This window comes from Tursiops truncatus, chromosome 3, assembly GCF_011762595.2.
Source record: "Tursiops truncatus isolate mTurTru1 chromosome 3, mTurTru1.mat.Y, whole genome shotgun sequence".
NCBI lineage: Eukaryota > Metazoa > Chordata > Mammalia > Artiodactyla > Delphinidae > Tursiops > Tursiops truncatus.
The window spans coordinates 20,186,291-20,201,316 of NC_047036.1; the positions used below are offsets into that span (position 1 = coordinate 20,186,291).

The following is a 15,026-nucleotide window of genomic DNA, read 5'->3' on the forward strand; positions in this document are numbered from 1 at the left end:
TGGAGAGCTCCAAGTGGATTTTTGTATAATTTCTATTTTTCTTAGAGAAGTATATATTTCATCATACTTGGGAATCGTACATTTCCTCAGTTATGTCACTCTAAACGTTTAGCTTAGCTGAGATCATCATGTCTGTTCTCACTTATATATCGTGTTGTGTACATCAGATCAACATAGTTCACCGTCTCCTAGGTATTTAAAACCACTATCTTTCTGCAAGAATCTTAATTTAAAACGTTCGAATCAAACTGAAATCCCTGTCTCTCTTCAAACAAGCTCTTCTGGTAGAAAACTAGAAAGTATCTTTTGCTCTCTTTCTCCCTCGAACCTTTTATCGACCTAATTACTACGTCCTACGGCTCAACTACTTAACTATATCTCAAATCCCTCCTCTCCTCAGCTTCAGTTCAGACTCTCATCAACCTTTGCTCTTCCGATCCAAGCAATGTGCTTCGCTGCTGCCAGAATAATTAGACAAAATGAAGAACTGTGCCTGGTGCTCTCCTAAAAAATACTCCCTTACATAATATATGTAGCATTTTATTTTTGTATCCAACCCTTTTCATGATGCTGACTCTGCTACATTTCCATTCTCATCTCTCACAACACCTGCTTCAAGCCCTGGGATCCAGCCACACCAAATCACACGCATTTCTCTGAATGTCACCTGTGTTCATTCCGTCCTCCCTAACAAAAATGCTCTCCCCCTCAATGCCTGTTTTCCTGCCTGGAAAACACTTAAATGTTTTTCTCTTTCTTGGTCCCCTTACCTCTGAAGGGTTGATCATTTTATGATTTAGGCTTTAATTGACAATTATAGTGTGAATGTTATTATATCATTCTCCAGTTATATGTGTGTGTATAAGTTTACATGCATATGTGCATATATGTGTGTATATGTACATACATGTGCATATATACTTACATTTATGCAACCTATATACAAACTCCGCCTATATACAAAAGCAAGCAAAAGAGTGAAGGAGACTATGTGTGAGGGAAACTACAATATAATAAAATAAAAGTGTATATATGTTTATTTGTGTGTGTGTATGTGTGTGTGAGAGAGACAGAGAGAGAGAGGTGTTGTGTTTTATAATCTTTCAAACGGCAGACCATTTATGTATGTATTCTGTTTTTTATTTCTCTCTATAAAATTATTACTTTATTATTATTTCCTATCATACATCCTTCCACATAGTACGGCTTCAATCAGTGTTTAAAAAATCAAAGAATGCTTCAGTAACATTCTTTCTTTATAATTCTTACAAATTCTAAGTACTAGGACCATGGGGAAAAATCCTACAAATATTTGAGGCTATTTTTGTGATCACGGTAAAAATCAGAGCTATATCTAACCTATGTAAATTGTAGAACAGTGCCTTTGAATATAAGAATATTCATTTTCTTTAGATTAAAAAAGGGAGAAAAGAAACATTTTTAATTTCATTCCCTTCTTTCTCAGGCTAAAGCATCTTCCTTGGGACATACCTGACTGTTTCTCTACTTGAAATGTGCTTGATAATTTTAAAATATGCAGATCAGCCTGGGGCCTACATTACCTTAGAATTCCCAGTAGAGGCAAGGTTGACTCTATTTACAAAGCGAAAATCAGCACTTATTAAATCAAACCTCCCTTGTACCAGGCAGGGATAATGGTAGTCTCACAGCTCACTGAAAGTACGTGTCTTAAATCCCTGTGTACATCATATAGACATCTCCTTGAATGACCTTGTTTCATGTAAACTTGTTTATCTATCCGCCAAGCAGCATGAGGATCCCAGCAAAGCAGTCACTCATGTTTGGTCCTTGGGTAATGCAAAAGCACTAACAAATAAAGCTTTGATTTTCCCGGGTTTGTATGAAAATGCATGGACATTGTAAGAATTCAGTATGTCCTATTTAAAGTTGTTCCTGTAATCTATATACAAGTAGTGAATCACCGAATTAACTAAAGGCAAGATGTACCACGGAAGATAAAGAGAGTCTTTGATGTACCAATTTCTTTCTTGGTGTAGTGGTTAGAAGCACAGATTTTTGAATCATCGAACCTGGATCCTCAACCTGGCTGTTATTTCTTTTCCAACTGTAGAATCATAAACAAGTGATTTAAGTTTCATGTTTCAGTTTTTCTTGAACTAATATAAAGGGGTAAATAAATATATGTTATATTATAATTATACAGGTATGAAGATTGAGTTAATTTTATATTTTACCGTGTTTAGTCCATGCTGTAACACTGTGCCTGTTACTATTATTTTTATACTGTTGCTTTATTTTATTTAAATGTGGGCAAATCAGACAATCCATATTTATGTAATTTAATGAGCTAAATAAAGTTAGTAGCCAATAAAGGTCATGCAGTTAAAACAAACAAACAAACCTAGGCGCTGAGTGATTCTACAATTGCATAGTATGGCATCTGAATTAGCTACATTTGTGTATAATCTTTAAATATAATTTGATGGAAATATAAAGTGTTGGCATCAAAATACTCAGGAAATTAGAGTCTCATTTAATTTATTTGTACACCCAAGTGCCCATCATCTATAATTTATCTTAAAAAAAACCTTTCCTATAAGTGAGAAATTCTGTGTTAATTTTCGGAACTGACAACCAAATGATGAAAAACGGATTTTTGTTACCATTCTCAATAAGTCATGGCGAAAAGATATAGTAAGCAGCAATAACTTCACTCTTTTGAGTGCACTTGGGCTAGATCTGTAATCTTGCATAATAAATATCATATCAAATTCTCATAAATTTGATATTGATTACCTATATACATAATATTCTGAAACATCTTAAGAGGTCAAAGATAAATAAATACAAATAAGACCACCACTCAATCATATTATATTTTTTAGCAGTTTATAAATTTTCTCTCCTCATGAAATCCCAGCTCAGCTATTATGTAAATGTGTTCGTTACTGCTTCCTGACTTCCACTTGTCCACCTAAGCTGTCTGCAAACATGTTTGTGACTCAGTACTAAGTAGATCAGGGGCATGGTTCTATGAGAGCTGGATTTCTCTGGAGGCCATACTCACTGTTAAGTAGGATGAGAAAAATAATCTCCTCTCTCTTTTCTGTGATACAATGTGTGGGAGAGCAGCTACATTTGAATAACAAGCTGTGGTCTTCTCAAACTATGTTCTAGAGTTGGCTCTTTTTGTGGGTTGGAATTTTTTGCCTGATCTCAGATGTTTAGTCTTTCTTTCTTCTTGAGTCCTAGTAACTGTCCCATCCAAGTACTAGAGCCAAGTCCTAGGCACCAGCTGGTTGACTGGGACCCTGACCATCGACATAACCGCTTTCATAAACTCTTTTATTCTAGGCCTGGACCTTCCTTTCTGATGTCTATTTTTTGTTTTGTCTTTCTTTTTCTTTTCTTCTTTTTTAGGAACAGATTTGAGAGAGTCTTACCATACAACATTCTCTTCTGTATTGAGACAAAGATGTTGGGAGCTGCTATTCAGTGCTCATCTCTGCAGATCAGCTATTCCTTAATCACTGATTCTTGTCTAGATGAAAATTAGTATCATAGCATTTTTCCAGAGCCACTTTTTTAAAAGGCCATTTGGGCACAAATTCCATTGTTCCAGGTGTTTTTGCCAAGCCCTACAACGATCAGGTTCCAGTAATTTAATCTCTTCATAGACCTTTTCCATGGAGCCTATTTTGTTTTTCTGATGTTAGGGAAAGAAGGAAGGATGTGACGTAAAAGAGACTAAAATATTCAAGTGAAAATACCAGGTGGATAGAATACAGGTGATGGAGTATAACTTTTGTCTCTGTTAGCACAATGAAACATAGTGAAATTCAAGGACTATTGAACATTGACTGCTTGGAGAGCAGGAACATTTGCTCTGGAGTCCTCATCCATGGATGTTCATTTGTTCATATGAGGTACATCGCCGAGATTATAGGTATCTCCTGGCTTAAGGCACTTTTATTTCATCTCTTGTGGGCCATTAATGAATAGCAGCACAGCATCAGAGCAATAAAGACAAGATTTGAAACACTGGTCATACTCCTTGAGAAGGAAGAAGGAAGGGGAGAAAAACCCTTGTGTATGGAGAACCTTTATATGTTACAGTTACTACTGAAAACATTTTATATATGACCTTATTTCTTAATTGTAGCATTCTAAGTACTGTACATATAGAAACTGATGTCTAGAGGAGCTGAATTGTCTAATTTTATGCATTTTCAGTTTTTAAAATTATTCAGGCCTCCTTCGAGAAGTCTCCCCTATTCATGCTTCCTAAAATAGCACCCCTGTCATTCTCTAGTCCTTTATTCTGCTTTCTATTCTGCATGCACTTACCCCATTGCCAGACATCATATTATGTATTCATGTGATTGTCACTTTATCTTCTACACCTTCCTCCGGTAGTCCATGTCCTTGGATGGCCACTGAAGCCCTAATTCCTGCTTTGAGCCTGGACAAAGGAGGCTCTCAAAATTATCTACTGAACCATGCTTAATCCAGGATTTATTTTTAACTATTACAATATATTCCTTTTCTATTTAATTTTCTTGTTCACCTCAGCTTCTTAAAGTGCAGGCATTATTTCTTTGATCGTCTTCCTGACTTTCTTTTATTCCTCAATTTACTACCCTCCAGCTTCTTTGAAATGATTTCTACTAAAACCGATTGGGAAAGATCATCCACAATTACCCCCATTTTGCTATTCAGCACTCATTTTATCTGACTTCGAAGCAATTGTCACATTTGTCCTTTTCTATCCTTTGTTATTCTGATTTTCTTGTATCAAGTTACAAAAATAGATAAAAAATAGAAAAGCAAACATTAAAGGCATCACCAAAGATAACCCTCACGACCGCTTTGAAGCAGTCCTTTACCATTTTTTTTTTACCTGCACAGAATATGCCCTTTGCATATCCTACATTGGTAATTTTGCTAATTCCCAACTTCATGAACTTTCCTTTCTTTCCTGCCTTTATTGCTTTTAGTAGTCTGAAGAAAGGATTTATATCAAAAGAGAAATTCTCCAGAAAACCTTTCACTGCAAAAGATGCACTCAATTCTCCTTCCCCATATTTAGAAAAGTGCTGCTCTTCCATACACCCATTAAATTCTGTCAGACATGTCATTTCATATTGAAATATTCTCTCCCCTCCTCGACAGTAAGCCACTTGTAATCAGGAATCAAGATGTTAGGGAACTGTTGACGGAAACTGCCCGCCCTGTCCAGGCACAATAATAACTGCTTGCATTGGTTGTTTCACAACAGGAGATCTCAGTAAGGAACAAGGTGCTGCCACTGAAAACTAAGTGGGAGAATTCAAGAGGGGCCGAAAGGAGGGAGGAGATGTCAGCCCATAATATGTCCCGCCAACCTCCCAGAAACCCTCATACTAAAACCCATCTTTGTTGAGATGCGCGCACCACCAGGAAGTACCCTGAGTCAGAGCAAATATGGGCACAAGCAAGATGATTGACCAGAGGCAACCGGGAAAGCTAACCCCATTACCATGAAACCTGAGACAGCAAGCCACATGGCAGAGCAGTTCTCCTGGGTTCTCTTACCCTGCTGCTCTCCGCCCGGATGCCCCTTCCCAATAAAGTCTTTTGCTTTGTCGGTATGTGTGTCTCCTCGGACAATTCATTTCAGAGTGTTAGACAACAGCCCATTCTTGGGCCCTGAAAAGTAGCCCCTTCTGGTAACAAAACTTATTAACCTTCATGGGCTTAATTGCAAGCACAGTGCTTATCAGTGGAAGGTAAGCAATAGATTTTTGTCTTCACTAATTGTTTTTAAAATTAAAGTCACTTGAAATAATCCAATATTCTGAAATAATTTCAACAGAGATATTGTTTTGGTAGTGAAAATACAATTTAATACCTGGAGCAAAAGAACCTAAAAGACTTTTGGAACTCAGTTTTCAGGTGCACCCCAGCCTTCTAATCCATTACCTCTCTTTTAGAATCATACTAAGGTGTACATGTCCTATTAGTGTTCACATACTTATATACCTCTAAAATCACAAGAGTATGATGGTAACTTAAGCACACAGTTATGCGTTTGTTAATTCCAACAATAATTGACTATTGCCAATGTTCCTGTGAGTGTAGGGCTCCCTGATCTAATCTCCCACTAACCTCCTTGTTGTTTGGTAAGATCCAACCACTCTGGTCTTCATTTCTTGATATTCAACTTCTATTCAACATCATTCAACTTCCAACTCAGGGTTTCCCATATTCTGTTCCCTCTGCTTGAAGGACTTTCCCATCTCTTTGTATGGTGAGCCTATTCCATCTTGCAGTGTTTGGATTTAGTATCCCTTCTTGAGCAAGACCTTCCCTTATCCTCTTCCTTGGAACACTTGTGTTCCTCTTTTTAACCAGAACTGAGCCAATACCTTGTATGTATAGAATTGTTTTCTTATGTGTCATCTGCCTCCCCTGCTTTAATGAAAGGTCATAGGGACAAAAAAAAGTTGTTTTTTTTTTTTTTAACAATATTCATATGTCTTTTTTCTAAAATAATGTTTGGTGCAAGAGTGTTCTCAATAAATATTTTTAGATAAAAAAATTTCTGATTTCACTTGAACAGTTCCTCAGATAATATCAAAGTTTCTCAACCTCACCTCTGATGACATCTTGGGCCAGGTAATTCTCTGTCATGTGAATTGTAGGGATGTTTAGCAGCATGCTTGCTTACACCCAATAGATGCCAGTAGTACCCACCAGTTGAGACAAACAAACATGTCTCAAGACCTTGCTAAATGTCCTTTGGGGGACAAAACTGTCCCTGATTGAGAATGATTGTTATAGACCCACACAATAAATAAGCTAAACAATGAAGGAGGACATGTGGGCTTTCACTTGTCCTTGTCCCCTCCAAATGATGGAGATTTTTGTCTTCCGCAGATGTACCATATTGGGAAATGTGGAATTTGGATCAATCTGTATGAAAGTTTAAGTTTTGACTCTACTTTTATAATATTGAAAAATAATAATAATACAGCAGTACTTGCACAAATCAATATTACTGAGCACATAAATACACTAGTGCCAGCCACTGAGTCAAGCATTTCATATAACTTAAATCAGCGGTCTCCAACATTTTTGGCACCAGGGACCGGTTTCATGGAAGACGATTTTTCCACGGATGGGGTCGGGGGGATGGTTGAGGCAGTCATGCGAGCGATGGGGAGCGGTGGGGGGCGGCAAATGAAGCTTTTCTCGCTCACCCAATGCTCACCTCTTGCTGTGCGGCCTGGTTCCTAACAGGCTGCGCACTGGTAGGGGGTTGGGGACCCTGATTTAAATTATTTAGTCTTACCACTCCATGGGGTAGGCACTGCCATCCAGTTTTACTGAAAGGCACTGAAATGGCACCTTTCTACTAAAAGGTCAGTTTAATGGAGCAAGGTGAAAAAGCTACTAAGTGAAGAAGACAGCATTGGGATTCAAGAGGATGACTCCACAGTCTGTCCTGAACTGTCCCATATGGCAGCCACTAGCCAAGCCACTAACCCTCATGCAGCTATTGACTAGAAGTGTCATTAGTCTGACTTGAGCCTTGATGTAACTGGAAAATACTTAATGAAAGAGGATATTTCAAAGAATTATGGAACAAGAGAATGTAAAACATCTGAATAAGTTTTATATTGATGATATGTTTAAAGAATAATATTGGGTTAAAATATATGATTAAAATAAATGTCTCTCCTGCTTATTTTATTTTTTTAATATGGCTTATAGAAAATTTACAATCACTATTGTGGCACACATTTTTGTTTTGCATATTTCTATTAGGCAGTACTAGTTTGTCTTCTTTATTATTTCCACTCTGAACCTCCTTTACTTCTTCCGTATATTGGGTATAAGGATAATAACAATGAGTCTACACGAGTTAGTTGCAAGTTTCAGTGATATGCTACATATGAAGGTCTTCATAAACTGTGGAACTCCCTCCAAACCTCGGCTATTTAATGAAATGATATGAGAAATTAAAAACTAGTTTTCCGCATGTTAGGTGACTTAGACTATCAAGTAACATTTTAATTGCCATGACTGAGTGTTCCCAACAGTAAGATATGGTTGCAAATGTTCATAGGAGAAAAGATAATTGAGAAAACAAAGATCCATAAATTATGTTTCCATCTATAATTAAACAATAATGAGACAAGATACAGGATGCTCTAAAACTTTTCATAATATATTGTGTTGTGCATCTGGAGTTGGTCATGGACTTCAAACCACCTCTGCTATTACTTGCTGTTGGCCTTAATGTCTATAATGTTCGTTTTCTCATCTGTAGAATGGAGATCAGAATACTGACCTCAATGAGTTGTTTTGATAAAATAAAGTAGGTCAGTAAATAACTGATACCGGGTGACATAAAAACGCCATTCAGAAAACATGTTATGCTATTGCTGTTTCTTTTTTTAATTATTATTACTATTATTATTATGTCAGGCTTGTGTAATATGCCTACCAGATACCAACCACAAATTCTGACTTAACAAAAGAAAAGAAAGTAATTAGTGAATGAATTAATAAAGGTGTTACAGTAGAAGAAAAATGATAAAATGAATTTTTATCAGATATTTTCATCTTTCAAATGTCTAGTTTTTCCATTTAATTAGAATCTATTAATTTGCTTATCAAATGCATAATTTTTAAATGGACTGTATTTTGGACACATGTATATATGTTCCTGAGAATTTAAACTATAATAATCCTCTTAATGGTCATTTATTACTCATAAAATACTTTTTTCACAAATATTTTTGCTCATTGTGGATTATGCAACCACTTAACAGTTTGTTCTCCTATATTTGCATGTCCATTCTCTTGGTAACAGGATCATGCTAAGAGGTGGTTAGAAATACATATAAAATGTGAAATTTAAATTGTAGTGCAACGAGGCATGTCTTTAGACCTGTTCTAAAAGAACTATAAAGATTTATTATTGGTTTGCCTTTCCCTGCTGATGCTAAAGGTAACCTGAAGTTGAAACTTGATAATTTGAAAATAGCATAAGCAAACACCCTTCTCTGTGTTTTGGGCCAAACACCACAGTAGCAATCCTGAGGAGCATGTACCTTAAATATCTAACAAAATATCATAAAAACACATAAGCATATGATTAGTCCACTCAAGAATATTCTCTCTGAATTTTGTAATCTTTCCACACATGTGATTTTAAACAATTCAACTAAAATCATGCACTATTAATAAAGTTAGATAAAAATAGTACAAGAAAAGAGGTGAAATGCTTTTAAAGAGTCAAAATAATACAGTGAATTCTTAGACTGTAATTCTTTCTGTGTAATGGTCTTTAGTATAAAGATATAAATATCACGAAAAGCTATTGCTTTTTACACTTTAATACTTTATCACAAAGTTATTTAAGGCAAAAAACAAACTAAAATTGGGGGATCAATTTAGAAGTTAATACACAGCAAATGTTAAAAATTAAAAACACAGATCATACTAAAGCCTGTGTTTTATGCCACATTTCCTAACAACGTGAGATTCCATCTTGAAGTAAAGGGTCTTTTAGATTAGCAGGAAATTGGCTGAGTCTTGGCGGTGTCCATTGAGACCCAATATCATCCTCTGTAGCTGCATGTCTACCAAATTTGTATAAGAAAGGAGAATAAATAAATGTAATTATATGGTCAGAAGCTAATGGTTCTTAACCTCTTCTTGACTTATTTTGAGAATTTGAAGGTTTCATTCTAAACCACAAAATAAATCTATAAATAAATCAAAAATACAAAATGCTTTAGTATGACTGCCATTCCAAACACAGATATTACATGCAAGTCTGACACAGTGATATTAAATGGAAGTCTGATTAGTTTGTAAGGTTCTCCCTATGTAGTTCTTTCTGGCTAAGTTCTTACAATATGGCAACTTAGTTATTTTATTGAAAAATTTTACCCTTAGGTTAGAATCTTCCTTATTAAATTCTAAGTAGAAATAAACACATTCATTGTAGAAGTATAATTTAGTTTTTATTTTAATAAAACATTTCCTTTGCTAACAGAAATAGTTCTTAGATGATAGACTACATATATGTATATATATAGAGAGAGAGAGAGACAGTACATATGTAAACTTGCATGTGTGTATATATATATATATATATATATATATAGAGAGAGAGAGAGAGAGAGAGAGAGAGAGAGAGAGTGGTTTTGTGATCATAGATCCCTCTGTCTCTGAATGAACTATGTTTGAAATATTTAACTTCTATCTTTTGATAACAGTGAATTCATCAGCATATACATCTATTTTTTTTCTTCATTTTTGTAGCACAGTTTTGGTCTGTTTTAAATGAAATGATTGACAATTGCTTTTTCTCCTCTTTTCTGTTTTTACTCTAAAGCTTTTGCCCTGCAGAAACACCATTAAAGACAGCTTACTCTGGGGGAAGCGTGGTGGATTGTCATTGACGTCTGTCAGCGTGATGTTGACCGTGGTGGTCCCTGATAAGCCTCCCATCTGGCCACCCATGTCTTTGGCCTGGATTACCACTTGATATTGCTCCCTGTTTTCTCTGTTCATGTTTGGTAAAGCAGTCCTGATGATACCTTGAAGAAAATGGAAAAACTTTTATTATGCTCATTAAAATCTCAATTATTAGTTGATTAAGCTCACAATTGTAAATCCAAAATAGTAGTGATTTTTGAAAGATGAAGACGCTTTTGCTATTAATTTTTATTGCCTAGAAATTGTAAAAATGATTCTATGTAAATATTTGATGATTTGTGTTGTTTTTCTATTTCCTAAAGAATATCGTATGCACTGTCTACTGCCCTAAACCCAGATGCAAAAACATAAAAGCAGGTATATTCCCATTAGCTCGCTCGATCATTCAACTCTGAGTTCTTAAATCTTTAACTGTGGCATCATCATTCTTCTGTGAGTATTAATGTTAGGATTTTGTTATTTTCCCCCCTTTTTTTTTTTTTTTTTTTTTTTTTTTTTGCAGTACACGGACCTCTCACTGTTGTGGCCCCGTTCCCCTGCATCGACAGGCGCACTCTCAACCACTGTGCCACCAGGGAAGCCTTTTATTTATTTTTTACTTATAAATATCATAAAGACTACTAAATGAACAAACACTGATTCATGATTCCTGACCTGTTTCAGGTTCCACAGAGAAATATGGCTGCCCTTGAAGTATGCTGTAAATGACTCTGGCGCTGTTCCCATAGGAAGGGTCATCGGCATCTGTAGCTGTGACTTGCACCACAGAAGTACCTGAAGTATCCAAATTCAGCTTAGTTCTGCACAGTACCAGAAGGAGGAGCAAAAGCACTGGTTTTCATGGAAGACTTCAATGATTTTTGGCTTTAATAATGACCTCTTAAAGAAACATTCATATATAATTTAGATGAAAATAATATATATATAGTGTATTGTAGGTAAACTTTGAATTCAACAACATATTTTATTTAGCCAACAGGTGTATTTTCATACATGCAATAGATAATGCTACAGTGTATCAGATTATAATAAATGCAGACACTTTACAAATGCTCGGGTTTGATATTTAAATTCATTTTCACATAACAGATTTGTTTTGTGTAAAGGGCATATCTAATCACAAAGGAGTAAGTATGCTCTTTTTTCTCTCTCTCCACTAATTAACTATAAAAATAATTAACATCTGTTCTAGAATACGATTTTATGAATAGATTAAATTCTAAATTTAGAAACAATCCAAGATGATCCCAAGTCCCAAGAACTATTAGAAGCTATTTAATAAAGTTCAAAATATATAAAAGGGCTTTATATTAAGGTGATTGCCAAAAGTCCTTGGGATTTAGTGAAGTAAATATTAAATAATAATCTCTGAGCAATGCTTTTGAGAACTGCAGTTGGAAATTTTCTATTAAAATTGTTACAAGGAAAAAATGTATCAGAATTTTTTCATCAGTTTATACTTCTCCCACATTTGAGAAATGATCTATTCTACTAAATCCAAATACATTATCTCTAAAAATGTTATTGTTTTTTGATGTTTAATTTTCTGTGATTCTCTATTTAGCAAAAACATGAAATCAATTTTAACTTTCTTTGCCTACAAATACACCCTCCATTTATTTACATCGAAAAAGGAATTCTATTTTCTTGAATGTTATACTTCCAGTTTTTTCACACCTTCTGTCTTACTGCTTCTGCAACCTAACTTTAAATTCTGTATCAGTTTGTGATTAGCTGTTGATTTTCAACTGGTTTATTTGAATAAGAGATTTATATCAGCAGAGTTTTATATATAATGGTTAAATTGAAAGGATGTTTTAAAATATTTAATATGAAGTAATAGAAAATCTAATTAATTCCAATGTTTATAACATCTAGATAATCCAGACAAACTCTTTAGGCAGATTACGACTAGAGTATATATGTAGACTCTAGATTACATTTATGGTGTTCTAAGTGTACTTATAATATATTTGGAGTCAGGACTTTACACAGCTGTTCTCCAAATCCATGTGACAAAAATTTGCATTTTCATAGTTTTCTACTGAAGGTCAATGGTATTTTCTTGGATTTTTGAAGGAAGTGTCTATTTATTGTACTGTAGAAACTTACAAACCCATAGGAAATTAGAAATGCATTAATCCTTTTTTTTTCCTGACTCGTTTCATAATTCAGAAAATTAAACACGTACTCTTAGCAGGGAATCAAATATGATTTCAAGTAATTGATCATAATATTTTAAGAATTTCTTGATAATTATTTTTTATACTTTTTGAATACCGTCATAAACACTGTAAATGAACTTACCTACAACAGACATTTCAGGAACACTCGCCGTATAAATTTCCTCTGGGAATGTTGGCTCATTGTCATTGATATCATGGATTTTGATCACAAACTCAGACTCCGGTTCTACCGGCCTCAAAGTTCTTCTGTTTATAGCTTGTGCGCGTAGAGTATAAAAGGCCTTTTCTTCCCTATCAATTCTTCTTGTGGCATGAATGTCACCTGTTTTTTCATCAATAATGAAAAGAGTACCAGCTCCATCTCCAGACAAAATATATTTGAGGGATCCATCTCCTTTATCTTGGTCTGAATGAAGCTAGGGGGAATAAAAATGAGCATATCCATGATAATGTCTAAAGATACATAATGCAGAAAGAATTCAAAGAAGGTCTCTCAGGTCACATCTTTGAAAAATGGGGTCAGTTATCTTAGTTCTTGAAATGAGAGTTGAATAAGTATGATCACACTCATCTATATACTTTAAACAATAGGACTAGCCTTTTACATATCAGTGTGATTTTTATTCTAAATGGAAAGAAGTAATAAAAATAAACCAAACACAGCTCCTTTCTTTGCTTTGCTCGGTAAATAACAATTTCCGTAGGCAAATAACTCCTGACAAAGACATAAGTCATTAGTCTTGATATGCTGGTGTAAACATTGCTTCTCTCATCTCTTTCTTTGAGTGGAAAATACTTTTACTCTCATATTATGCAAGAAATTTATTTCCTGTAAACTTATTTTTAATTATTGTATTTCTGTTGGGGAATTAGCAATATTTTAAGAACTGTAAGACAGGCAAAGTTGCATGAGACATGGCTTCTATGTTAGAAGCCCTACCCATCATTCTCTGATTCACACAAACGACAACAACTGCCCCAGAAATATTTGTGGGGTTCAGAATAGACGTCTATATAACACCTGCCTATATATTTTAAGTTATAAATCAAATTAGTAAACTATAAAATAAAATATGCTCTATCTAGTCTCCTACCTTGTCAAATCTATCTTCTTAACAACTGCAAACAAGTTCTGTGTAGAAACAATGCAATGTAGGGCAAGCCTTTTTCTTGCCTCCTTGCTTATGCCCACAACACTAATCTTCCACAATCTAGTCATCATGTCAAAGAGCTTGGCATGCATTCATGTGGATATATCAGCCTAGCCCACATCCCATCCCAGTGCTAATGCTTGCCCAGGAGCCCATGTGTCATGGGCAAATTCCATCTACAATTGCCCTGTGGTATCTGTGGGGGATTGGTCCCAGGACCCCCGTGGATGCCAAAATCTAAGGATGCTTGAATCCCTTACATAAAATGGCATAGTGTAGTAAGCCCTCAGTATCCATGGGTTCAGCATCCATGGATTCAACCACCCATGGATTGTGCACTATGTTTACCACCTGTGGTTGGTTGAATCTACAGACACTGAGCCCACAGATGTGGAGGGGTGATTGTATATAGTTTTTTTAACAGATGCACACTAGGCCAGCCCTCAGGATTAAGGGTACATATAACAATGGGTAAATCTGGCCGTTGGTAGACTGACTTGGAGAAGAGACTCTCCCGGACCTAGAAGCAAGTTCAAGGATGTTTGGGGGGGAAATAATGGGTCCCAAGTACTTCAAGGATCGTCTGGAAATGGATGTGCAGGTTCCAGATGTGAATATCCCCATGCCTGTCATGGAATTCATACCCTGAGGGAGAGACTTAGCCATAGGAGGAACAGAGCATGGCTTTGTAAAACACAAGGATTGTAAGTTTTTCTCTAATTGTACCATCACACCAATAAATTTTTTTTTTAATGCTAAAATCATGTTTCCTTATTTGCAGTAAGAGATTATGCTTTAAAATTTTTATTTTGCTCTTTATCTGATAAGAAATAGAAAAAGAATGTGTAGATTTTCCAAGTTTTGATAAAGCATGTATTATAACTTAGATATCATCATGCACATGTTGTCTTTTTTAAATTTGAGGTATAGTTTTACAATATTGTGTTAGTTTCAGGTATACAGCAAAGTGATTTTGTTATATATTCTTTTTTAAAATTCTTTTCCATTATAGGTTATTCCAAGATATTGAATAAAGTTTCCTGTGCTATACAGTAAACTCTCATTGTTTATGTATTTTATATAGAGTAATGTGTATCTGTTAACCCCATACTCCTAATTTATCCCTCTTCCTCCTTCCCCTTTGGTAATAAGTTTGTTTTTTATGTCTGTAAGTCTGTTTCTGTTTTGTAAATAAGTTCATTTGTAGCAT

At 35.2% G+C, this 15,026-nt stretch overlaps 1 protein-coding gene across 3 annotated transcripts in view; it reads right to left on the minus strand.

Moving 5' to 3' along the window:
- LOC101325429 (cadherin-10) overlaps positions 1-15,026 on the minus strand; it is a 119,683-nt gene that overhangs the window by 44,148 nt on the left and 60,509 nt on the right. For 2 of the 3 annotated variants that reach the window (XM_019951038.3, XM_019951037.3), the window contains exons 2-4: positions 12,787-13,081; positions 11,134-11,253; positions 10,413-10,580 (exon numbers count right to left, since the gene is read on the minus strand). In XM_019951038.3, coding sequence (XP_019806597.2) covers positions 10,413-10,580; positions 11,134-11,253; positions 12,787-13,081 — 583 coding nt within the window. The remainder of the gene's footprint in view (positions 1-10,412; positions 10,581-11,133; positions 11,254-12,786; positions 13,082-15,026) is intronic. The other variant, XM_073801907.1, reaches the window with a different exon arrangement.